The following is a 27,411-nucleotide window of genomic DNA, read 5'->3' on the forward strand; positions in this document are numbered from 1 at the left end:
AATAAATAAATAAATAAATAAATAAATAAATAAATAAATAAATAAATAAATAAATAAATAAATAAAAATTGAGGAGAGCCCTCACATCTTCTCTAAGTCTTGCTTCTCCAACCTAAACATCTTCAGTGCCTTCAGTAACTCCTGGACCCTCTTTCTTTCCAGCCTGGTCCCTCTCCCTGAACACAAGTTAGATGGGACCATCTGAAGTGGGACCATCCTCTTCCTTATCCTGGGCCAATTGTATATCTTTAAAAAATGTTTTTTGTTTTGGGCTTCCCTGGTGGCACAGTGGTTGCGAGTCAGCCTGCCGATGCAGCGGACACGGGTTCGTGCCCCGGTCCGGGAAGATCCCACATGCCGCGGAGCGGCTGGGCCCGTGAGCCATGGCCGCTGAGCCTGGCGCGTCCGGAGCCTGTGCTCCGCAGCGGGAGAGGCCGCGACAGTGAGAGGCCCGCATACATAAAAATAAAAAAAGTTCTTTGTTTTGACATTGACATATCCTTTTCTTTTTTTGTGTGTGGTATGCGGGCCGCTCACCGCTGCGGCCTCTCCCGTTGCGGAGCAGAGGCTCAGGACGCGCCAGGCTCAGCGGCCATGGCTCACGGGCCCAGCCGCTCCGCGGCATGTGGGATCTTCCCGGACCGGGGCACGAACCCGTGTCCCCTGCATCGGCAGGCGGACTCTCAACCACTGCGCCACCAGGGAAGCCCCTACATATCCTTTTGTGCTATCTCTGAGAGTAAAAACATTTATTTATTTATTTTTTTACAAAATAAATTTATGTTCTTTGTGAAAAATTCATACAATGTATAAATGTATATAGTAAAAGATAAGAGTCTCCATCCTCACTTGCATTTTCTAGGAATAAATACTATTAATGTTTTTCCGTTTATCCTTCCAAACCTTTTTATAAGCACATAATGACTTTATACCAAAAATGTATTTCAAAAATAAAATAGAATCATACTATACACCATGTTTTATTACTTTAATTTTTCACTCATCAGTGTCTAAATACATTGCCTATAGTATTCTCTTGATTTATTAATTTTAGACATTGTTGACTTTCATTCTTTCATATGATAAGGTATAAATCTGTCTTGTTTTTAACAGCAATAGAGTATCTATATTATGAACATTTCACAGCTTACCTATTTATCTACTGAAATGTTAATTTTCTTCAGTTTTTGCTGGTACAGATTAATGCTGTAAGGGATGGCCTTGTATGAACATTTCTACAGGATAGATTCTTAGAAGTGAAATTGCCAGGTCTTCAGTGTATGCCATTAAAATTTTAATAGAATATCCTAAACTCATGACAAAACACCTAAAAAATGCTAGACAAATATTTAAAAATCCTTTTAAATGAATGAAGGAGCTTGTAAGAAAGTAAGGAAAATCCTTTGAGGCCTAGGGAGGTAAGGGAGCCCTAAAGTTGGATGCCCTGATTCAGAACAACTTCAAAGGGAGGTGGAATGATGGGTGTCCTTTGCTTGATCCTGGTGTTAAGCCAAACACCTCCACTGTTCCACTGTTCTGTAGGTTCTTTGATGCTAATGGCTTTATCAAGTTACTGAGGTCTCCTTCTATTCCTAGCATAGAGGGATGTAAAAAAATTGACTTCGCTGGTACCAGAATACACCAGAGGGAAGGGACTTTCCTTTCTCGGGAAAACAAAGATTAGAGCCAAAGGAAGAGTGAGAGCTACATTGCTCTGCATTAGAGATGAGCAGGAGTTTGGGGAAAGGAGAGGAAAGTGCACATGACTATAGAGGATGGTCTTGCAAATTGTGGGATGACTAAAGGATTTTAAGAAGGGCAACTCGCATTAAAGGTCTTTGCATTACTGTGATATGGTCCCCCTTCTTCCCATCTCTTTAAACGTAGTAAAGTTTTCTATACACACAACACACCCACACAGGCCTTGTGTGAGCAGTTTTTGTGAAAATCAAGGGAAGAGGTGGTACGTGCACAGCACATGCTGGACAAAAGAGGAGCTCGGTGCCATAGAAAACATAAGTCCCCAGAGTTCAGATATCTGGGGGAGGGTATGAGGCTCCAAACAAATCATATAACAAATGCTTGAACCAATCTTTAATTAAATTCAAAGGAGTAGAGTAACCCCTGGTGACATCTGGGTTATGTGAGTAAAGTTTTTTATTAAGAATAGGTGATAATATAAAAACATTGGGAAAAAAATGGGAGAGCGTGTTTTGTAAAATCTTGGAGTGGTAAAGATCTTTCTTAGTAGGAAATGAAATCCAGAAGCCGCAAAAGATGACCAATAAACATGTCTGTATAAAAATTTAAATTTTCTAGAATAAAATACCATAATTAAAGTAAAAAGATTAAATAGGAAACATTTTTTGCCAAATATATGACTAAGAATTGAGCTTGTACAAATCAAAAATGAGCAGAAGGGCTTCCCTGGTGGCGCAGTGGTTGAGAATCCGCCTGCCGATGCAGGAGACACGGGTTCGTGCCCTGATCCGGGAAGATCCCACATGCCGCGGAGCAACTAAGCCCGTGAGCCATGGCCGCTGAGCCTGCGCGTCCGGAGCCTGTGCTCCGTAACGGGAGAGGCCACAACAGTGAGAGGCCCGCATACCGCAAAACAAAACAAAACAAAACAAAAAACAAAAATGAGCAGAAGACTAAGAACCTTAGAAACAGAAATATTTCTACTCAGAGTAGAAAAAAACAAAAACAAAAACAAAGGACACGAAGAGGCATTTCACGGAAATAGAAATTCCAAAGGATTATAACTATAGGAAAATAGATTTAACTTCACTCATAATTAAATAATTAATATTGAAACAATTATAACATAGCATTTTCCCCTCATCAGAATGGCAACAAATAATTTAATCATGTACAACACTGGCAAAGGGTACATGGATAGTCTCTCACATGCTTCTGGTGAGAATATAAATTGGTACAACTTCTTTGGAGAGCAATTCAAGATATACAATTGATTTAGCAATTCTACTTCTAGGAATTCTTCCTACATGTATACTTGTACATATGAGCCAAGAAACACACAAATACCGAGATGTTCAAGACAGCAGCGTTTATAATAGCAAAGACTGGGAGCACGTGCATGTCCACGAATAGGAAAGTGGTTAGTGAATTATAGAATACAGTTTTGACCATGAAATAAGATTGTGATAGATCTGTATGTGCTTTCATTCGGAATACTCTCTAAGGTATGTTGAAATCAGTACAGAGTCTGATTTAGAACATGGGGTCTGGATTCACACTGCTTGGGTTAAAATCCTGGCTCTACTCTTACAACTCAACAACAAAAAGACAAAAACTTAATCCAAAAATGGGCAAAGGATTTGAACAGACATTTCTCTAAAGAAGATATACAACTGGCCAATAAGCACATGAAAAGATGCTCAGTATCATTAGTCATTAGGGAAACGGAAGTCAAAACCACAATGAGATACTACTACATACCAACTAGGATAACTACACCAAAAAGAATGGAAAATAAGCATTGGCGAAATGTGGAGAAATTGCAACCCTCGTATGTTGCTGGCGGGAATGTAAAATGGTACAGCCTCTGTGGAAACGTTTGGCAGTTCCTCAAAAAGTTAGACGTAGGCTTGCCATAGGACCCAACAATGCCACTCCTAGGTAGTATATATCCAAGAGAATAGAAAACATAGGTACACACAAAAATTTGTACATAAATGTTCATAGAAGCCATGTCATTCATAATAGCCAAAAGGTGGAAACAGTCCAAATGTCCATTAACTAGTAAATGGATAAACAAAGTTTGGTATAGTCATATAATGGAATATTATTCAGCCATAAAAAGGTGAAATACTGACACATGCTACAACATGGATAAATCTTGAAAACACTATGCTAAGTGAAGGAAATCAGTCACAAAAGGCCACAAATCATATGATTCCCATTTATATGAAATGTCCAGAATAGGCAAATTCATACAAACTAAAACTATATTAGTGGTTTCCAGAGGCAGGGGAGAGAGGGGGCTGGAGAGTGACTGCTAATGAGTATGGGGTTTCTTTTTTGGGTGATAAAAATGTTCTGGAAGTAGATAGTGGTGATGATTATAGAACCTTGTGACTATACTAAAAACCACTGAATTTTACATTAAAATGCTGATTTTTATGGTATGTGAATTATAGCTTTTTAAAAAATCTTAGCTCTACCACTTACTAGCTATTTGACTTTGGGCAAGATACTGAATATTTCTGAGCCTTAGTTTTCTGATCCATAAGATGGAGATAATAAATAAAACCTACTTCTCTTAGGGTTGTGTGAGGATTAAATGAATTAATATGTATGACGTGTTTAGAACAATGTTTGCTATATAAGCATTCAATAATTGTTAGCTATTATATGCTAGGTTGAAGAAGCAAAGTGCAAAATGGTTTATATATTATACCAATTTTTGTTTTAAAAAAAATGGTTTATATTCCTTGACATGCATCAAACATTTCTAGAAGGATATAAGGAAAAACTTGGTTTGCCTCTGGGGAGGGGGCATAGGGTCTGGCGTGGAAGAGAGATGAACTCTTTGTTACATATCCTTTAATACTGTTTGGTTTTACCACAGGCAAAGATTTTTTTGATAAAAACTATGGTATTAAAAAAAAAAAGAATGGGCAGCAGAGTGTATCAGTGCTGTGCTTCTTAAAGTGGTAGAGTCACGTGTTGGCTCTTCTGTCAGAAACATCCAGAAGGCCCCCCCACCCCACCCCCGGTGAATAGCTCACTGACGCATCTCCCTTCCATGTGTCTGCCAGGCTATTCATAGGTCATTCAGCTGCTTTCCACTCCTGTTAAACTCTGCCACTATCCACTCTAACTACTGGGCTTCACCACCCCACCACGACAGATCCCAGAGTCGGACATGACTACTCATCTCCTTGTCTCTATCTCTAGAGCAACTCCATGAGCCCCATCAGCGGTAAGGACCGTAACACCGCTGGGCTTTATTTTCCCCATTTTACAGAAGAAGGTCAGAAGAGTTAAATAACTCGCTCAAGTAACACAGCTGAGGAGATAGATGCAGCACCAAGATTTGAACTCATGTCTGTCTGTCTTTTCCACCGGGCCCTGCTACTTCTCAAAAGTTTCACTGCTAAATGCTGAGGGGAATAGGCAGTGGAATAATCATGGAGAAACGAAGAACATTCAAGAAATCTTCTACAGGGAATTCCCTGCTGGGACTCGGGTTCAGTCTCTGGTCGGGGAACTAGGATTCTGTAAGCTGCATGGCGTGGCCAAAAAAAAGAAAAAAAAAAAAGAAAGAAGGAAGGAAAGAAAGAAATCTTTTACAATACTTGCTATACTTGATCCAAATTCTATGGCCTGACTCCCTTGCTAGTTGGTGGCTTGGGGAAGCCCCAAAACCTATTGCCCTGTTCAGGGTCCTAAGGGCCTCTTCCCACTACATAAGACTGAACGTGCCATTGATATAAACTACCATGCACTGAGGTTTGTAGGGAAGATTTGTGGGAGGGGAGGAGAAGAGGAGAGAACACACCGTAATCCTTCGCCTCTTGTGTTCTGGGGGCTGTTGCTGGTGGCAAAGCTCAGAGGTTAAGAGCTCAGGCTCAGAGTCAGGCAGAACTGCATGCAAGTCTTGGCTTTATCACTTATTTGCTTTGTGAATTTGGACAAATTAGTTACCTGCTCTGAGCATCACTTTCCTCACTAATAAACTAAAGAATAGCAGGAGTAATTATCTCAAACGATTGTAACAGTAAAATAAAATACACTGTATGCACAGGTTTAGTATAGCACCTGATATGTAGTAAGTGTTCATTACATGTTAATTATCATCACTACCTCAGGTAAACCTCATAAGAACACCAGGACCTAGGAATTATTGTCCCCATTTTATAGAGTAGAAAACTGAGACTGTTCTCTTTCCATCACACCCAGGCTCTTGAGTTTCAAGCAAGTAATTTAAATTCTGGAGAAATCCAGGCAAAATTCTCACTCAACTTGTGCCTACCTCAGTCAGTAATTACCCTTACGAGATTTCCTTACTGTTTCACCCAAGTCTACAATCAGAAATACCCCAGTTCTTACCCTGACATCTTCACAGAGCTAGCTTTTCCAGCCAGATCTCCTAGCCCCCTTTAAATCATCTCTGCTATTAAGTTTGCAATCACGTGCTCACCGGCTTAGGAAGCATATTCTCAAGTTCTCTTGCTGCTGATATCCTTTTGACTTGTTGTGTTGCTTTCCTCAAGACCAGAGTCTGATAATTATGCTCTGTCAAAGCAATATGCACAAAAAATGATCAATAGGGCTTCTCAGCTATGATGAGAAAGAGCATATGGTAGACCTCAGCTTTCTATTAATGTGAAAATGCCTGGGTATATTCAGATAATTGGGAGATGCTAGAGGAAGTCACTCAGGTAAATTCATAGAATTTCACTTGCATTTTAGCCAGGTGTACACTTGTGGCCATACATTTGTCCATTTACTAATCTATCTGCCCATCCTTCTATCCATCCATCCAACATTTTGCTGAGCCTCTACTATGTGCTGGGCCCATGCTAGGTGCTGGAAGTAGACTATCTTCAAGGAACTCACAGCTTAGTAAGAAAAAAAGACAGGTAAATAATAAGTGTAACACTAACTCATGTGCCATGATAGAATACTCTGTACAATACAGTATGGTCCCAGAATAAGGAAGAAGGAGCCTAAAGGCTTTAAAAATGCTAAGTGGAATCAGGAAAGGTGTTGTGATTAAAAGAGAAAAATATATCCAACTCTTGCACAAAGTTATGGTTCTTCTGTAGAAGGTTAATAGAGAATATCTTAAAGACAGGAAGAGAGAAACAACAGATTATCTATAAACAGATAACAATTAGAATGACTGCAGAGTTCTCAACAGTAACAACGGAAGCTAGAAGATGACAGTGGAATGAAATCACCAAAGCGTTAAGGTAAACGTGTATACCCAGCAAAACTATTCTTTAAGAAGAAAGATGAAATAAAGACTTTAATAGAAAAACCAAAACCAAGGGAACTTACCAAGAGAACTGCAGTAAGGAACTGCTAAAAATTCTCTCTCTCTCTGTGTGTATATATATATATATATATATATATATATATATATATGGGAAATTACAGAGAGGAGAGAGATCAAGAAAGGAATCCTAAATAATTGTGTATGGATGCATATGCTCACCCCTGAGCTGCAAATATAAATGTGTATCTGACCCTGAACAGATGGCTTTGAGAACTGAACTACTACAGGGTAGATCACTTCTCAAGTCTCAAATGTGGTCCCTGGGTAGCACACATTTAGGACAGATCAAAATAGCACTGCAAAAGTTTTGAAAACTTAAGTGTTTATGTTCTAACTCAGGTTTCTTAGGTTCTATACTTGTCTATTTGGCACCCATTAATTACAGGGCCAAACTAATGGCCAAAGTTATTTACAACTCCTCCATGATCCAGAGCCCATACTCTGAACTACCTCCTTTATCTAACTCTCACACCAAGCCAATATTTCCCCTGACGTAAATCAGCCCAGGCCCAGGTGCCAGACAGCTAGGGACAGCCCTTATACTCCAAAGCCCACCGGAATTATTCAATATAGCCAATCCCAAGTTGTTTACCCTGTCCTGTCTTGCCTTTCCCAAGGAAATCCCAGTAAGGGCTGTGGCCTGTGCTTTCCCCTTGCTCCTTTTGAAACCGAGCAGGGCCCTGTGGGGCTCCCAGGCCCTGAAACCAAATGGAGCCCGGGCACGGAGGCCTCCTTTTGTCCACCATTTCTTGTAGGCAAGACCCCAGCCTCCATGACCTTCCCTAAGTTCCAAAGGGTGGATTCAAACAGTTGCTAATCAAGGGAGGAGCAGCCAAGAAACCACCTGAGACAAGATTAAGGGGGGGGGGCGAGCCCTGCACACACCCTAATCTTGTCAGGACCCCACCTTTGAACCACTGTTATAAAACCCCTCATCAAATCCTCTGGGGTTGGGACATATAGCTTTTATGAGGCACAAGCCCAGTGTGTCCCCCTTTGCCTGGCAAAGCAATAAAGCTATCCTTTTCTACTTCACCCAAAACTCTGTCCCTGGGATTGGATTTGGCACCAGTGTCCAGAGAGGCCGAGCTTTCAGTAGCAATTTCTGCCTCCTAACCAACACTGGAGCTCCCTCCCAGGGTCCTGCATGGTGAGCTGAGCCTCCCGTTTCTAGAACTGACAGTAACAAAGTTTTCTTTCAATGGCATTGACCTGTGTAGTCGCTCAGTCACCTTTGTAAATTAACACCCAGGTACAAATCAGTTTCTAACTCGATAAATGCTGATTTCTGATGGGGGAGAAAAGCAGTGATCATATCTTAGATTTATTTTCTTCCATTGCCAACAATCTCTCTTCCCCACAGATATGAGCACCTGCGGAACTCATTATCACAAAAGTGGAACTTAACTAGTGATAACTGAACTGAGAAGACAATTGTGTCTTCTCGTAAGATATTGCTTGATGTCAAGGCCCAAGGCTAGAACCACAGGTGCAAATGAGGGTGGTAGATTAGGTTCCAAAAAACCCAAGATGATAATTAATCAAAAGCCTACGTTTCCCCTTTAGGTGGTTAATGTACCTTTTGAGGTGTTCTGTATTTGTGAGCCATCCACTGAATTCTTCTGGGCAAAAGAGATTCTCTCATTGGTTGAATTCATATCAGAAGATGCCAAAGAGAGGAAAAAACAAAAGACGAAAACAAAAACACAGAAGGACAAATTTAGTAAAACTGGTAGTGAGAGGAATACAAAAAGTATACGTGCAATTTCCCAGCTATCTGTCATCATTCTCAACAAAGGAACACGTAGAGGGAGACCTTTCATGCACAGCTCAACAACTCAGCCCTCCATCCTGGGAGCACGGGGGAGAGCAGTGGCTGATGTAGAAAATACGTGAGCTGGGGACTGAGGCAGACTGGGGTTCCAGTCCCAGCCCTGTCACTTAACAGCTGGTGATCTCGGGCAAGTCACTGAACTTCTCGATTGCTGTGGTTTCCTCGTGGGGCTCTTACGGGGATTAAGTCAGCTACTGCATGCAAAGTGCATGAGTTGCTGCTCGTGGCAAGTGCTCCGCTGCTGACATTGCACCGTTGTTTATGCAATCACTCACCACACTTCCTTCAGGAAACATTCCATTGAGCAACTTCTAATGTGTCTGGCACTGGGCAGAACCTGAAACCTAATCTCTGCTTAGAGGAGCTCCCAGTCTAGCAGGGGAGATAATAGTAAACAGACAATTATGCTAAGGTGTGGAAAGTACTACTTATTAGAGAGGTAACGTAACTTAGGATTAGGTTTGTATGTGAGTGACAAAGACTCAAAATTAATAGTGGCTAAACTAGGCAGAAATTTCTCTCCCACCTAATAGTCTGAAGGTAGGCAATTCAGGGTCTATATGTTATTTCTGCTGTGATAAGTCCTCAGGGACTCTGACTTCTTCTAGCTCAGTTCCAACTTTCCTAAGATAGGACCCTTGTTCTTAGGGTCCAAGATGGCAACTGGAGCTCCAGTCGTCACATTCACATTCCAGGCAGCAGAATGGAGAAAAGGACAAAGAGACGAAGGAGTCACACGTGAGATGTTTTTTGAAGGAGGGCTCCCAGAAACGGCCACAAGGGACATCTGCTGAAATCTCATTAACTGGATCTTAGTCACATGGCTACACATAGGTGTAAGGGAGGTGAGGAAATGTAATCTTTATTTTATAGGTTCTCTTTTTTTTTATAGAGGGAGGAAACAACAGATATTGGGGAACAGTTAATAGTCAGCAGTACCAGCAGAGTATTCTAGGAAGCCAGAGTGGCAAATGCTTGATTCTGTTTGGGGCAGAGCTGGAGGGCTTCCAAGGAGAGAAGACACTTTTGTTCTGTCTTCAAGGATGAGTAGGAGTTCGGCAATGTTAAACAGATGGCCCACCAAGTGGCAGACAAGCAGTCCACCAGCCTCAACAATCATCACTTGGCTTTTATATAAATATGATATTTGAATGGGAAGAAGAAAGCTGCAAGGACTTCCCATCCACCATGCAGCTGGTTGTCCAACAGCTACTGATTTGTATAGCGTTGAAGTGGTTACTCGGATCTGTTAGAGAAAAGACACCCCCGGGGCACAGTGAAGCGCCGTGCTCATTCTCAACAGGCCTCGGAGCGACCTGTCGCGGAGCAGAGAATCGATGCAAGGAGATGGGCTTGGTTGAAGTTATTAGACCCTCGTATTTGTTGGAGAGGCAGCATGATGGTGCAGGAAGAGCTCAGAATGACAGCATCCTGACGTCATCTGAAGTCAGCCGTGTGGCCTGGGGCAACTTTTCACCAGTTTGAGTCTATTTCTCCCTTTGTCAAGTAAAGATAATAATTACCTACCGTGCAGGGATGTTGAAAGGACTAGGAGGATATATGCAAAGAAAATCTGCACGTGGTGGTGGACTCTCCAAAGTCCTTTCCCACCCACTCTCTTGTGTTGTGACCAGCAATCGCCCTCTGAGTAGATGAGGCAAGGTGACTACTGCTGGGCTGGGGGGTAAACTAAGACTCCCCTGGGACCCCCTTCCTACCATGGCACAGAGGAGACGGAACCATTCCACCCCGCGTCACCCTGCCGCTCAGATTCTGCACACTGAGGGCTTAGCTGTGATGGGATAGAACAGCAGGGAAACTTGCCTTTGAGCCAACGTGAGATTCAATCTGGGGGTGCCCTGGAATGTCTGTGAGGGAAGTGGGCTTTGCAGATCTGGTATTAGCAGGTATGGGAATGAGCTGCAGGCATTTGGATCATTATTGTTAAATGACCCTATGTACCCATGCTCTGGAACTTGGGAAAATTCTGGCTAAAATGAACAAACATTCTGACAGGCCATGGCTAGACAACAATTTATGGGACATCTCCTAAACCTAGATTGAATCTATAAGAACTAATACCAGTCATGATGCCCATTTTGCAAATAAGTACAGAGAGGTTCCGATTTGCTCAAAGCTATATAACTGATAGGTGGGAAAGTTTAGCTGTTCTGGAACCAAGCCTAGTATGTCTTTCTGCCTTTGCCTATGGCTCCATGGTGGTCACTCACTCGTAGTCCCCATATTTTGTCACAAATACATGAAACTTGGGTAGAAATTGTTTTTTTCTCTAACCCTGGCCTCTCCTCTGGTCTAGCCTTGCATGTTTAACTACCTACTTGACATCTCCATTTGCACTTCTCACAGGCATCTTAAAAGTTAACAAGTTCAAAACTGAACTTGATAGCTTTCCCCCACCCCTGACCCTGCACTTTCCATCTCACAAACACCACACACCTTCAGCTGCTTAAGCCACACACTGGGATGCATCCTTGACTCCTCCCATTTTTGCCCCTCCTCCCCACTCCCAAAGCCAATCCATTAGCAAATGGATCTCCAAAACACCTTCCAGATCTCTCTGCTTCTTGCCTCCTGCTGTCACTTCCTCTTCCTTAGACAACTGCAAAAGCCTCCTAACTGGTCTTCTGTCCCCCTCTCAATTATATTCTCCATATTCAGAAGGCACTGATCTTTGAAAAAAATAGAAATCAGATCATGTCATCCCCTTATTTCAATGGATTCCCACAGCACTGAAATTATATCCATACTTCTTACTATGACCCACCCAACTCTGCAGAATCCAGCCCCTGCTACTTCTCCAGCCTTGACTCCTGCCCCTCTTCCACACACACACACACACTGGGCTACAGCGTCACTGGCCTTATCTCTGTTCCCTGACTATCTCAACTCCCTTTTAAAATTTGCCTCAGGGCCTTTGCACATGCTGTTCCCTTTTCCTGGAAGGTTCTTTCATTCACTCTTCTAATGGCTGACTCCCTCTCATCCTTTGGTTCTCAGCTCAAACGGCACTTTCTGGGGGTGTAATTTGTCACATGTTCTCCACGTTCATGAGACCCAGGCCCCAAAGTGAAAGACTTAAGCTGGTTTCCCAGCTTCTTCTGTGGCTGGGTGCAGACATTTTACCTTAGCTCTAGCCCTCAGAGGCAACGCACCTGCCTGAGACTTCAAGATGGAAATGAGCAATGTGAGGAAGTGGGGAACCAACGAGACTCTAGCTTTTGGAGAGACTGTTGACAGGGGCAACTGGCTTTTCAAGGAAAGCAGAGTGCAGTTTTTAGCATCAGTCCCCACTACCATCGGTCGGCGCACATCAGTGTACCTTTGCAGGGGTGTATGGTTTGGGCATCATTCTTGGTGGCATGGCATTTGAAACCAAAGCACTGGCCCATCCTGGGGAGCCGTGCACCACTAATGCCCTTTAATACATTCTTCCTGTTTAAAGTAGCTGGAGTAGATTCCGTTGTTTGCAAATAAGAACTCTGATGATGATTCCTCCTTACAAAGGTCTTATTGGACAATTCTCTCATTTTATTAGATGAACGAATGACCCGGTCTCTAATAGGTAGGAGCCCTTATTTATAGCTGAGCCTCATGGCAGAAGTCAGATATACAGTTAGATGCTTTTTCATTCCCACTGTGCAAATTCCCAACACGAAGTGGGAGAAGGGCAAACCACAGGTCAGAGACTTAAAGTGACAGCCATTCATTCCCCCGAACAGTGGACTCCCAGACAGATTGCTGCCATTGAAAAGCACATTTTGAACACAGCCAACTATCTCCTTGAGCAGATGGGAAAGCATGTTTGCTAAAAAGAAGAGAGAGGATCTGCCCGCACGAGGAATCTGATGACTCCCTCCATCCTGGTTTGCCCAGTAAAACTTCAGCTGCTTTTAAGGCTGGAAAGCTTTTGATTATTTCTATTTCTGGGGAAGAAAACTGACTCTCTTAGCTGGGTTTCTGAAATAACTGTCAGAAGATTCTACATATTCCAGTACAAGAAAATACATGTGTCTGACACGGTTGTGACAGGCAGTGCAAAAACACTGAATAATATTTTGATCTCGGCCTGGGAGTGACAGCTGTCCCTCCACAGCGCCTGTTTTGTCTATACTTTTGGAGGCTGACATTTATAGAGCACCATTATACACTAAGCACAGGGTGAAGAGTTTACATAGATGACCTCCTTTGCGAAGTCAAGAGATATTTGTTGAGTGACTTCTTTGTACATGGTCTATCCTAGAAGCTTGAGATAGAACAGGGAGGTCTTGTTCTCATGGGGTTTACATTCAAAGAGGGGGAGACAGATAGTAAACAACATATCAATCCTGCAGGAAGACTAGCAGAGCATGATAAGCACTGTACGGGGAATCATAATAGTCAACGTGATGACACAGAGTGGTCGGGCAGCCAGGCACGCCACCAAGGCAATGACAGGAAATTGGAATCTGAAGAACAAGAAGGAGCCAGCCCTTCCCTCACGTTCCAGGCAAAGGTGACGGCCGAGTGACGCAACTGGGCACAGGCCTGGAGCGTCCCAGAGGCAGAAGGAAGTGCAGTGAGGGAATGCAAGTGGGGCGGCTGCAGAGAGAGATGGTGGCTGGATTCCGCAGGGCAGTTCAGGTCAGGCTAAGGGGTCTGGAGTTCATCTGAAGGGCGCGGGAGAAGCTGCTGAGGTTTGAGCAGGGAATAACCTTGTCTGGTGTCTGTCTGTCAAAGGTCACTCTGGTCGCTCGCTGTGTGGCGGCTGGGCTGGGCTAAGAGTGAAGGAAAGGAGCCCAGGAAGAGGCTGCCACCACGAGCCAGGAGAGGAGTGACGCCGGGCTGTGAATCAGTGCTCTCCCCTCCCCTGGCTAAGCTGAGAGCCTCCCAGGGAGGCTAACAGGGCAGTTGGACAGATCTGCCCAAGTCCCAAGAGAAGCCAGGGCGTGGAGGGAGATTTGGCTGTTACCGGCATATATGTGGTATTTAAAGCCACCAGACCAGATGAGATCACCTGGGAAGAATATACAGATAGAAGGGGAAGGAGCCAGGCTAGAGCTGACTGATGAGACACGGAGCCAGCCGGGAAAGAAGACCCTTGAAAAAGTCTGGCAACGTAGAAGCTAAGAGAAAAAGGCATTTCAAGAAGATGGGAGGGACTTCCCTGGTGGCGCAGTGGCTAGGAATCCGCCTGCCAATGCAGGGGACACGGGTTCGAGCCCTGGTCTGGGAAGATCCCACATGCCGAGGAGCAACTGAGACCACGAGCCACAACTACTGAAGCCCACGAGCCACAACTACTGAAGCCCACATGCCACAACTACTGAAGCCCGCGCGCCTAGAGCCCATGCTCTGCAACAAGAGAAGCCACTGCAATGAGAAGCCCACGCACCACAATGAATGGTAGCCGTCACTCGCCCCAACTAGGGAAAGCCCGTGCGCAGCAACAAAGACCCAGCGCAGCCAAAAAAAAAAAATGAAGATGGGAGTAGCCCACCACACAAAACAGAGTCCGGGAGGGTGGCAACAGGGCTGGCCAGACATGGCAGGGCCCCACAGGGCCGTCTACCTCAAGGCAGGAGGAAGCTTTCCGAGGCTTGGAAGGCGTTTTTCATTTGGGCTGAGAGGACGGTGTTTAGGGCTGGGGGAGTAGGGCAGGGCCAGGTGGTGACAGGATGATGTAATTAGATTTGTGTTTTGAAAACACTGCACGGGGTATGAGAGCCTGAGGGAGACAGGAGCCTACTGCACTAGTGAAGGGAGCTCAACCTGGGGTGCTGGGAGTGGAAGGGAGAGGAGTGGTGGTGCTGGGTGCTATGCAGCAGGGAAGAGGAACTGGGCAGAGAGGAACAAGGAGGTGTCGGGAGGAGGGCCAGGCTCAGGCTGGAGATGAGGGTCACTGGGGAGGAGAAGATACACAAGCACCTGTGCTGCGGCCTACACCTGAAGATTGCTTCCTTTCCTCTCTTCCCCCAGTCCTTGCATTCCTGGCTACCCTTCAGTGCCCCACTCATCCATGTATATCTGGAGGACAAGCAGGGCCCCTCCCCGAGACGATGGGGCAGGGAGTGAAGAGATGCAGAAGCGACCGTAAGTCACTGAAGCTTAGGGGGCTCCAAGGGCTCTGGGTCTGTGCCTCACACTCACCTGAGGGCAGCAGACCTTCCTGCTCTGGGGGGACTTCCGGCCGGAGTATCTCCTAGAAGTGAGGAAAGAATAATCTCTTCCTAGGGAAGAGGAGAAAAAGTAGTTCTTCAGTTCCTTCTTGTCTTGGGGGTGACACTGCAGAGCAGGAGCTTTGAGACAGCCCCCCTCCCTGGAGGCAACAGCAACAGCAAGAGGACTGGCCTCAGACAAAGCAGAGCCTCTCTGTCATTCCACTTGCTGAGTGACCTCGGGCAAATTACCTAACATCTCTGATCCCGTTAAAGGGTGTGAATACTAACTACCTTGAAGGGCTGATGAGCCAGTTAAAGAAAATGATGTATGCAGAGAGTACACAGGGCAAGCACTCAACCCATAAGAAAAAAACAATAGCACTGGCTTCAAAACAAAAACAAAAACTCAGAACTTTGCACAATTGAAATGAATAAATGTTGGCTTAAACACTTAAAAGAGTAACAATCTATCAACCTCTTAAGATGTTAAATTTAATATTCATTGAAATGTCATTAAATTTGAGGACAATTTCCAGGTTAGATGGTTTTTTTTCACTTTGACATTCCTGTGTGTCCACGACGACTGCTGGAAAAGCAAACCTTTTGAGTCAGTAGCTGCAAATGCTTAGAAAAATAAGCGGTGGCTATTATAATTTCCAGCTGATAACTGCAGCCAGACTCTTCGCTAAGGGCTGCCAGGTATGCTCTTCCCTTGTGCCCTGGACCGGGACTTCTCAAACTGCAACGTGCTTACAGATCCCTGAGAGACGCTGGCAAACTGCAGGCTCTGCTTTAGTCGATCTAGAGAGACTCCGATGCTGCTGGTCCTTGGACCACACTTAGAGCAGCGAGTCTTTGCCACGCCACGGGTGCCACGTGGGGCAGAGAGGTGAAGGCCCAGCAGCCTGCCTCCGGAGCCAGGAAACCAACCCCAGGGAGGAGGCCTCACGGGAGAGGGGGCTGCTGAAGCGCCCTGCTCTCCTCTCCTACCCATTCTATTTCCGCCCTTTTCAGCTGGCATCTAAGAGCGATGGTGTTTGCTTACACGAGGGTGGCTCTCCTACCCCCAACCCTGTTAATTCCTCCAGCACACCTTTCTCTACTCTGTTTTCACTTCTGTATCACTTTCCCTGAAATCTGGGTCCCGCCTTTTACCCCCTGATGTTAATAGCTGTTTCAAAGTTCACGAACAGGGTTTTTTTTTTTTGGAGGGGGATGATGAGAATGTTTTGGAATTAGTGGTGATGTGAATATACTAAAAATCACTGAATCATACATTTCAAAAGGGTTAATTTTATGTTATGTAAATTAGGTTTCAATAAGGCCGATACAACCTAACTGTATGATTCCATGGCTTCCTCCTGGGCCTTGTTCTGTGGTGCTCTCTGTAGTAGTTGGCACCACTGACCATCCCTCAGTATAGCCCACCTTGGCTGCCACAGCCCTATGCTTTCTGGGTTCCTCCTGCCTCTGATTTCTTTCTGCTGCTTCCTGCGTGTAGGAGGTCCCCAAGGCTGTGACCTCAGCCTCCTTGTTTTCTCCCTTCTTTGATATTCCCATTTAGAGGTAATTTCTACAAACACATCTATTTGAATAAATCCTCAGTTGGGAGTCCCAGCCCGGATCTCTCCCCTAGCCATATCACCAACACTGTCTTAGACATCTCCACCTGATGCTCCACCCTTCCCTCAAATTCATCATCTAAAATTGAACGTATAGCCTTTCTCCACAGACCTGATCCTCCTCTTGATTACGTACTTCTAAATGGAACATCTACAAATGCTGGCTGCTCGATGCTTAGAGCTGCTTAGAATCTGGAACCCGCCCCAGCTCCAGTCTCCTCCTGGCCTGCCTTACTGTGCTTAAAAGCTCTTGAATTTCCATGAGTTTCCTTTTTTCTTATGGCTTCACGTCCATCTTCACAACTGTGCAGAAAAGCGTTAACACAGCAGTCCTGACTATTGTCCTTGAAAAGTCCTGATTGCAAGCTTGGCCCTTGACTGGCATCTGTGAATGTAGCTTTCGGGAGGGCTCCCACCACTGATAAGAGTGGTTCACTGTGCCTCAACTGTCTGTGCAAACAATGTGGTTTACGCTGAATACCCACTTTCCTTCTGGGAGTTTGGAATCTGGGTATGTGATCACAGAGGGGAGCGCCTATGTGATCAGCCCCCAGTAAAACCCTGGGCACTGGGTCCCTAACGAGCTCCTCTGACAGGCGACATTTCACGCGAGTTGTCACAACTCGCTGGGGGAATTAAAGCGGGTCCTGCGTGACTCTGCGGGAAAGGACTCTTGCGAGCTTGTGCATGGTTTTACTGCACTTTGCTCCACGTGTCTTTTCCCTTTGCAGATTGTGCTTTGTGCCCTTTCGCTGCAATAGATCACGGCGGGGAGTAGGACTACACAGAGTCCTGCGCGTGTCCTAGGGAATTACCGAAAGTTAACATGGCCTTGGGGACAATTCCCCCAGCCTAGTTTATCCTAGCCGCAATCCTAACTGCAGTTTTCCAGCCTTCAGAAAGAGGGTCTTTAGGGGACACCTCACCCAACTTCCCACCCAACACGGGACCTTTTAGGCATCATGCGGCAGCTCTGCCGGGGCCCTCCAGGGATAGGAAGCTCACCCCGCCGAGACAGCATTGCCTCTTAGGAGGTCCCTCTTCCCGCCAAGCACACTTGCTTTCCCCGAGGGCGTTAGACTGAGGGAGGGGGATGGTTTAACCGGTCAGAGAGGCTAGACTGACCAAAGCAGGAGACTGATTAGCCTATCTGGACAAAATCCTGGCTCCCCATCTGTGCTGAAAAACCCTGGGCACACGAACCTCTCTGCACCTCAATTCTCGCTGTAAGACGGAGGTGACAGGACTTCTCAAAAAGCTGCGGTGGTGAACGACACAAGTCAAACAGTGGCTGGTGCAGAGAACGACGGGTGCATTAGCGTTATTTTTATTCAGATTACTGCTATGTGCTCAGATACATGCTCTCTGACAGTATGAACTGTTTTCACCATATTTAAGAAAAAAAACAAACAAACTCTCCTCACTCCTATCCCCTCCAAAGGGTCCTAGATGTTGCTACGGGGGTTTGATTAGCCAGATGTTGTCTGCCCCCCGGGGTCCTACTGACCATTAAAGACAAGGCTTTGCGGCATCCCTGGGGTGCCCCATGAGAAGAGGCAGACAGCCCCCAGCCTGGAGGATGTAAATTTATCCCAACCCAAGGTGGCTTCTCCCTGGCTTCACGGTCCTGAGCTGAATCCTGGGTTAGCCACCCGCGGGCTGGCTGCTCATCACAGTCCTTTCGCTGTTGCCACGACGACTGCCACCCTGTTCCCTCAGTGCCTCTGGGCCTTCTCACTTGCCGTCCTCTGCCTGGAACACAGTGGTCCACTTCACCTGCCACTTACTGACCTTCTTAGGGCTGGACTGGGTCCCCCTCCTCCTGCCGCCTCAGCACCCTGTATACCCATCTCCAGTGCCCAGTCCGCTGTAGGATAACTGCCTGGCCTCGATTTCCCACTAGACCACACAGTGGAGGCTGTGCTTGCCTGCACGCCGTGTTCCCAGTGTTTATGTAGCACAGTGCCTGGCATGTGGCGCTCTTTACGTGTCTGTTAAGTGTGAAAAGAAAGTTGGCTTTGGGCAAGTTGCTTCTCTGAACTCTGGTTTCCTCACCTGTGAAGTGGATTTAATGTGTACTTCAGCTGGCTGTTGTGAGGATTAAATCAAAAGGATACCTGGGGCTTCCCTGGTGGCGCAGTGGTTGAGAATCCGCCTGCCAATGCAGGGGACAAGGGTTCAAGCCCTGGTCCGGGAAGATCCCACATGCCGCAGAGCAACTAAGGCCGTGCGCCACAACTACTGAGCCTGCGTTCTACAGCCCACCAGCCACAACTACTGAGCCCACGTGCCACAACTACTGAAGCCCGCGCGCCTAGAGCCTGTGCTCCGCAACAACAGAAGCCACTGCAATAAGAAGCCCACGCACCGCAACGAAGAGTGGCCCCTTTGGCCACAACTAGAGAAAGCTCGCAGGCAGCAACAAAGACCCAATGCAGCCAAAAATAAAAAAAATAAAATAAATAAATTTATATATATATAAAAAAGGATACCTGGTGCCTGGCACATGGTAGACACCGAATAACTGACATCTACTATTTTAAAATCCCCACACATCTCAGCACTTCTGGTGTGCTGACTCTACAGTTGCTAAGCATTAACATTTCAGTCATTTTGGAGGCTAGTTTAGGGTATGTGAGAGAGAACCAGGCCTGAGGATTTCAGTATTAAGGCCCCTCCCAACCCAGACGAGATGGTAGCTGGGTGTGGCAGGGGACAGAGGGGACAGAAGTCCCTAGCTGGCACCTTACCCTTCAGCAGTCTTTTTCTCTGCAACATTAATTCTTCTCTCTGGAATCTCTCTGGATCCAGTTTTGAGTAGTCCCAGCTATTATAGCTGTGTGGGCAAGGGTATATACCTAAGAGAGAGTCAAGAGTGATCATGAGAATTTCTGCAAAAGAGAAAGGGAGGCAGAAGATGGAAGACAGAGGCCTCTGAGATGCCCGTGCTGGTCTCGGGGAGGCCGCGCTTCCAGCATGATCCCTCCTCCCTCCCCCCAGTACTGGCCTTGTAGCCTGCAGCGAGCCACTTCCTCTCTCTGAGACTTTGCTTTCTTCATCTGGAAAATGGAGATGTGATGCCCACCCTGCCCTCCTGACAGTGGGAGCGTGAGGACCAGATCACAGCACAGACGTGTGAACCTGTGACATGCTACACAGGTGTGAAGGCATAGTAATTATTTGTTTTCCTGTCTATCTCCTCTGCCCAGAAGGCAGGGGCTGGGTCTGATTCATCCTTGCACCTCCAGGGCTTAGTATAGGACCTGGCACACAATAAATAGGCACTTGGCAAATGTTTGTTCAACATACTATTACACTTTGCTGGGCTTCGCTGGTGGCTCAGTGGTTAAGAATCTGCCTGCCGATGCAAGGGACACGGGTTCAAGCCCTGGCCTGGGAAGATCCCACATGCCGCAGAGCAACTAAGCCTGTGCGCCACAACTACTGAGCCTGTGCTCTAGAGCCCGCAAGCCACAACTACTGAGCCCACGTGCCACAACTACTGAAGCCTGTGCACCTAGAGCCCGTGCTCCACAACAAGAGAAGCCACTGCAATGAGAAGCCTGCGCACCACAACAAAGAGTAGCCCCCACTCGCCGCAACTAGAGAAAGCCTGCGCACAGCACCAAAGACCCAACACAGCCAAAAATAAATAAATAAATAAATTTAGAAAAAAAATAAAACAAACAAAAAAACTCATACAAGCAGAGAGTAGAACAGTGGTTGCCAGGGGCTGGGGGTGGGGAAAATCAGGAGATGTGGGGCAAAGGGTACAAACTTGCAGTTACAGAAGGAACAAGTTCCGGGGATGTAATGGACAGCATGGTGACTACAGATAATAACACTGTATTGTACACTTGAAAGTTGCTCTGAGAGTAAATCTTTTTATTTATTTATTTTTTTCGTCTATCTATTTTAGTCATTTATTTTTGGCTGTGTTGAGTCTTTGTTGCTGCGCACAGGCTTTCTCTAGTTGCGGCAAGCAGGGGCTTCTCTTGTTGTGGAGCATGGGCTCTAGGTGCATGGGCTTCAGTAATTGTGGCACGCGGGCTCAGTAGTTGTGGCGCACGGGCTTAGCTGCTCTGCGGCATGTGGGATCTTCCTGGACCAGGGCTCGAACCCTTGTGCCCTGCATTGGCAGGCGGATTCTTAACCACTGTGCCACCAGGGATGTCCTGAGAGTAAATCTTAAATGTTCACCATAAAACAACAACAACATGATGGGGATTATGTGAGGTGAGGGGTGTGTTAACTCACCTGCTTGTGGTAAAAACTTCATAATATATACGTGTGTCAAATGATCATACTGTACACCTTAAACTTCCATAGTGTCCTAGGTCAATTATATCTCAGTAAAGCTGGGGGAAATTTTCTTCCCTAGCTGAGGAGAGTGATTCACTGCACCTAGACTGTTTATATAACAATGTAGCTGATGCTAAACACCTGCTTCCCTAGAACTTCGGTACATGATAGACAGAGGTGCCTCCATGAGCAGCCCGCAGTAAAACCCTTGGGCGCTGTTTCTCTAATGGGCTTCTGGACAGAAACACCACACACATGTTGCTGCGTGTTCACTGCAGTGGGATGAGGGGCTCTGTATAACTCCTCACGGGAGGAGGAGGGCTGCACGTGAATTCCTCCAAACGCTGCCTGCCTTTCCCCTTATGATCTGGCTGTGTACTCTTACTACATCGCAATAATAAATCTTAGCCATAAATACAACTGTATGCTGAGATCTGTGAGTTCTACCAAATCTCCTAATGTGGAATTGATCTCGGAGACCCTCAACACAGTAGGAAATGTGAAAGGTGCTTACTTAGCACAGTACCTAGTACACAGGGAACCTCTCAGCTTTCAACGACCTCAGGATGTCTGGGTTGAGATGGGGGACATGAGGAAGGAGACTGAAAAGTAATTGACAAGCAAACATCAAGCGGGCACTGTGTGTGCTGCAGGGAGAAGGGGATGACAGTTGGGTCAAGTGGGGTCACAGTGGGGGTGGAAGGTGGGATTACCTAGCCAGCACACTGCTTTTGGGGTCCTGGGTCCATCGGCCTACAGCACATTGTGAACTAACAGGGGCTGTGCTGAAGCCTGCTCCCTGCCGATGCGGCTGCGGACGAAAGGGGACTAGGAAGGTCTCAGAACTGTTTGAGGGAGGAGGATCATCAGTACTCCTCCGGCTCTAATCACACACTTTACTCTCTTGATTGTCAAGGAGAGAAAAGAACAACTGCCTCGATGAAGAGGTGTGATGGCAAACAGGAACCTACCTGGGCTGGGGCGGAAGACGTGTTTCTGGAATTGCTTTCCCCGGGAGAAAGTAGCCACCTCTCACCTGAAATCCACAGGCTCATCGTGTTGCAGATGTCAGACTTGAATTCGTGAGTGTTGAACCAGGACTGAGGGAAGCAGCAGCAGAAGCTGGTGTACAGGGCTTTACTCAGAAGTGATGGCAACCTCTGTGGGGGCAAGCAGAGCTCAGGCAATATTCTGGACATTTCCACACCCAGAAAAGAGCCCCCGACTGCAGAAAGGACCCGTGATAGAACTCTCTACCTGACACCGTGCTGCCTTCCTGTTCACGAGGGAAGCAATTTCTATCTGCAGCTGCCCCACATCTCGGTGGACCCCTTACCCTACCGGGGGACCACTCCTCAAACACCATGGTGCGTTGGCCAGCAAACCCCCCTCCCCCAGCTCCTCCGCATGCGGTCTGTGCCTCAGCCCCTTCTACAACCTGGCCAAAGATTAGAGCAGAAGATGACAAAGTACATTTGACATACCCATCTTGCTGCCTCCCAGAGATAATACTAAGTCCTACTTCCTGGTTGTTGTTGTTTTTCCTTTTCTGTGCATAAGTGGTACTGTTGTTGCTTTTTAACTATGGTTAAGGTCAAATTAGACATTTACATCTGGCTTTATTAATTTAACATCATATAACATAAACACTTCCCTGGGTTACTATAAACTCTTTGGGATTTTTTTTTTCCAGTAGTGACCTTCATAATATTGTGCTGAGTGACCATATCAAAATTTACTTAAACATTCCACATCTGTGGATATTGTCTTGTTTCTAGGACTTTGCATTACAGATTATGTAGAATAATTCTATTTATTTATTTATTAAGCTAGCTCAGTGTCTGGCACATATTAAGCAATCAAAAATATGTTGAATGCATAAATGAAAGCAGCTTTGACTATGTATTCAAATATGACCTCCAGAAGATGGTATAATAAGAGTAATAATAGCAGCTATGATATATTGGGGGCTTATCGTGTGCTGGGTGATATGTCAGATGCCTCACAAACATCATCTCAGGACAACTCAACGAGACAGGTGTTATTATCCCCATTTTATGGGTGATGAAACTGAGACACAGAAAGCCTAAGCGACTTGTTAAGCAGACACTTAACTAGTATAAGTGCCTTTCAGCCCATCTGTACCAATTCACTTCCCACTCAGGCTGTCTGAGTGCCATTTCCCCGTGTCCTTCATAACACTGGGGATTACACGTTTTAATCTATGCAATCTCGTAGGTAAAAAGATGTACCAAAGGATTGTTTCAATTTGTGTTTTCAATTATTATTATTTTATTTTTGGGCCACACCCCGCAGCATGCAGGATCTTAGCTCCCCGACCAGGGATGGAACCTGCGTCTCCTGCAGTGGAAGCGCAGAGTCCTAACCACTGGACCACCAGGGAATTCCCTCGATTATTGCCAGAGGTGAACTTTTTCTCCCATTTTCATTTCCTCCCTGGTGAATTTCTGGTTTATGTACTTTGTCCATTGGTCCATTTTTCTTATTGATTTGTAAGACTTCTTTATGTTGTGTGGCATATATGTTACCAGTATTTTTTGCGTAGTTTCTCATTTGCCTTTTAACTTTGACTGTAGCAATTTAAATAATTTATATAGTTAAATGTCTTCTTATGGTTAATCCCTTGGGGTCATATTTAGAAAGTCCTTCCCTACCCCCAAATCATGTAAATATTCACTTATATTTTCTTCTAGCAACCCTTTTAGTATACATGTACATACACACATATATAAAAAGTACATATGTATATTCATAATTTTTAAATCTCATGCTTATTTAAATACTATAGAAATAAATAAACTATAAAAGGAAGCTTCTTATAACCTTATTCCCTGGAGATAATAAGCATTGCTATGAGTTTGGTAAATATTTTTTCAGCCTTCTTTTTCTACTCATAGGCACACATACATATACATATAATTTTTCTAACATGGAGTTTTGTTTTTCACTTGAAATACATCATTACATCTTCCCTATCAGTATATATAGATCTACCTTATTTTGGGTAACTGCTGCATTACAAGTCAGTATATGAATACATCACAACTTACTAATTACTCCCTTACGGAAAGCACGTTAAGGGCATTAACTTGGCACTAGCAGTGAACAGCTATCTAATGTGATTTTTTTTCCTAAACAGTGATTGATGCTCACTTTTAAGAGAGCCTCTTCGTAGTGGGACCTGGATTCACGAGACAAAAGAAAGGCATAGTGCTGGGCTATCCGGTCGAACAGCTTGCTCTGGACTTCCTTCTTTGGCTACCAGGAATAAAAACGGAGAAGTAATTACTAGAGCCCCTTGTTGAAGCGGCCAAGGACTGGGAATCTTAACTAAGGATTTCTCTCATTTTTAGGAATCTTATTTTCAAGGTATTTAATCTCATATTATTTATGAAATACTACACTGATTTGTTTTAGAGGATCTATCTATAAAACACATACAGAGAGGTAGAATGTTGAGGAGAGCACCGAAACTCTGGGCCAGGAGGTCCTGACTTTACTCTCTGCCCTGCCACTGACCAGCTATGTGACACAGACCAGTTCTTAATGCTCTGGGGAGCTGCAGGACATGGTGCAATGTTTACAGCCCATAGTGTATGGATGAGACATGGGTGGGGAGGGGACAGGGTGTGACAGATGAGGCTGCCGGGGCAGTCGGTGGAATCAGAAGGGCTTACAGCCCATGTTAAAGAGGCTGGGGTTTGTGCCACAGAAAAATAACTTAAGTGAGGGAGAGAAGCCATTGGATTTGCATTTACCTGGTACCGTTCATGAAAGATCCACCAGAAGCTGTCCAGCCATATGGCTCTTACAGAAGGAGAAGAGAGAAACTGCTGTAATTCTCTATCTGAACAGAAACACTTGAAAAGAAACAAAATTCACATGATTGTTGCTATTGTTATTGTTTATTTATTTACTTATTTATTCTTTGAAATTTACCTGGAGCCACAGCCAGATTCATAATCATCTCCACTCAAAACATGCTTTTCCGCCTACGTTCCATGGCTTGTCATTAATCACACCACCTCCCCGCCAGTCATCTTTGGAGTCAACACACTTTGGGGTCAACTTAAAAAAAAACAAAACACCTAACCTTTCAGTGAGTGCCAACTATTTACCTTGCCAGGTGTTTTTACATGTTCTCATTTAACCCCTACAATAATCATACAAGGCATGTGTTATTATCTCCATTTCACAGATGAGGAAACTGAGGACTAAACTGACGAAGTCACAGGGATTCCCTGGAGGTCCAGAGGTTAGGACTCTGCGTTTTCACTGTTGAGGGCAGGGTTTGATCCCTGGTGGGGAAACTAAGATCCTGCAAGCCACGTGGTGCGGCCAAAATAAATAAATATATTGCTGAAGTCTCTTGCCCAAAGTAACACAGCCAGCAAGTGGCAGAGCCAGGACCAGAACCCATAACTCTAGGCGGTTGCTCCATGCTGTCATCTGTGTTCATTCAATGATAATCAGTATCAACAAACATAGATATTATACAGATGCAAATCACTGGACCATGAAATCCTGCTGAGTTAGCAGTAAGCATATGGAGTTCTCAAATTAGAACAGAACTATCAATGAACTCAGAGAGGCAGAAAATTCAGGCTTCATTGTCCTAAACCGGGTCTTGAACCTTCCCTGACTCCAAAGCTGCTACCACAATAATATGTAACATTTGTTGAATGCTTGCCATGTATCAGGCACTGAGCTATGCCGTTCATTCTTTATCTCACTTTATTTTTCATCATCTATCTCTGCGGTTGGTGCTGGATGATGGAACTGTTACCCCCAATTTATAGAAGAGAAAAATGAGGATCGAAAGGTTAGGATGCTTGGCTAAGCTTATACAGCCTGGGAGGCTCAAAAGCAGGCAGCCTGGCTCCAGGGATATGGTAAGGCTGCCTCTCCTCTTACCATTAGGAGGAGCAGAGATCTCTCTTTGCCCCCATCCTGGCTGCAAAGGGAAAGACTCCTTGGCACTCCCTTCAAGCCTACAGAAGCTGAGGGCATGGTGCATTGATACACAAACCACCCTAGTTAGCAAGGAGCTCTCTGAGCCCTGCTCTTGGCTTTGTCGTTTCCGCCATTCCTCACGTTTCCTTAGAGAGGGAGTATCATCAGAGAGATGGAGAGCACAGACTCTGATACCAAACTGCCTGGATACTAATCCAGCTCTTAAGCTTATTAGCTGCGTGACCCTGAGGGATGTTATTGAAACTGTCTGTGCTCAGTTTCCTCATCTGGGAAATGGAGATGATGATGACGACAGTCCCTACCTCCAGGACTGCTATGAGGGTTGAATGAATGAGTGACACACACAAAGAGCATACGTACTCACTTAGAACAGTGCCACGCACTGAGGCAACACTTGTTAAGAGTGTGCTAGTTCTTTATTATTTATTCACACTCCTGCTTCCTTTCAAAAAGACTTCATTTCAGCTCTTCAACAGATATTTATCGAGCACTTAAGTGCTCGGGATGTTGATGGAGAGTCCCTGCCCTGAAGGTGTCCACAGGTAAACAGACATTTGAGAGAATGAATCCCAGGAGGAGGCAAGTAAAAGTGTGGGATGGCCCCCGAGCAGGATGGAAGAGGCTTCTTTTAAAGGCAGGGCACAAATCTGCCTTGGGTTTCCTGGGAGCCAAAGAAAAGCAGGAACCAGCATCAGTTATAAGACTAAAAGCATTCCAGTAGATGCAGTTTTTCTTGGGATTAAGGTCTAAGGAAAACATTCCCCAGGGGACCTAAAAAATGGGACATTGGGCTTCCCTGGTGGCGCAGTGGTTGGGAGTCCGCCCGCCGATGCAGGGGACGCGGGTTCGTGCCCCGGTCCGGGAAGATCCCACGTGCCGCGGAGCGGCTGGGCCCGTGAGCCACGGCCGCTGGGCCTGCGCGTCCGGAGCCTGTGCTCCGCAACGGGAGAGGCCACAACAGTGAGAGGCCCGCGTACCGAAAAAAAAAAAAAAAAAAAAAGGTCCACATCAAAAAAATCTTTGAAAAAAACGGAATGCTGCCTTTGACGGGCTCATTAGTTGACTAGACACGGTTGAGGAAAGAATCTCTGAGTTTGAGGAAGTGACAATAGAAACTTCCAAAACAAAAAGCAAAGAGAAAAAAAAAGACTGAAAACCCCTCCCCCAAAACAGAACAGAATATCCAAGAACTATGGGACAACTATTGTTTTGGTTTTTTTTTTTGGTCTTTTGTTTGTTTGTTTTCCGTATGCAGGCCTCTCACTGTTGCGGCCTCTCCCGTTGCGGAGGCTCAGTGGCCATGACTCACGGGCCCAGCCGCTCCCAGCCGCTCCGCAGCATGTGGGATCTTCCCCGACGGGGGCACGAACCCGTGTCCCCTGCATCGGCAGGCGGACTCTCAACCACTGCGCCACCAGGGAAGCCCGGGACAACTATTAAAAAGGGTAACATATGCATAATATATGCATA

General features: G+C 45.5%; 1 protein-coding gene across 1 annotated transcript in view; it reads right to left on the reverse strand.

Annotated features, from left to right (window-relative positions):
• The window catches only part of FAM227A (family with sequence similarity 227 member A), a 39,192-nt gene extending 13,215 nt beyond the window's left edge, over window positions 1-25,977 (reverse strand). Inside the window, 7 exon segments of the mRNA XM_067010631.1 lie at window positions 6,170-6,264; window positions 8,610-8,759; window positions 19,371-19,502; window positions 21,983-22,106; window positions 24,121-24,225; window positions 24,726-24,827; window positions 25,963-25,977. Of these exon segments, the coding sequence (XP_066866732.1) occupies window positions 6,170-6,264; window positions 8,610-8,759; window positions 19,371-19,502; window positions 21,983-22,106; window positions 24,121-24,225; window positions 24,726-24,827; window positions 25,963-25,977 (723 nt within the window).
• Window positions 25,978-27,411: the final 1,434 nt, after the last annotated feature.

This window comes from Kogia breviceps, chromosome 12, assembly GCF_026419965.1.
Source record: "Kogia breviceps isolate mKogBre1 chromosome 12, mKogBre1 haplotype 1, whole genome shotgun sequence".
In the NCBI taxonomy this organism is placed as follows: Eukaryota; Metazoa; Chordata; class Mammalia; order Artiodactyla; family Physeteridae; genus Kogia; species Kogia breviceps.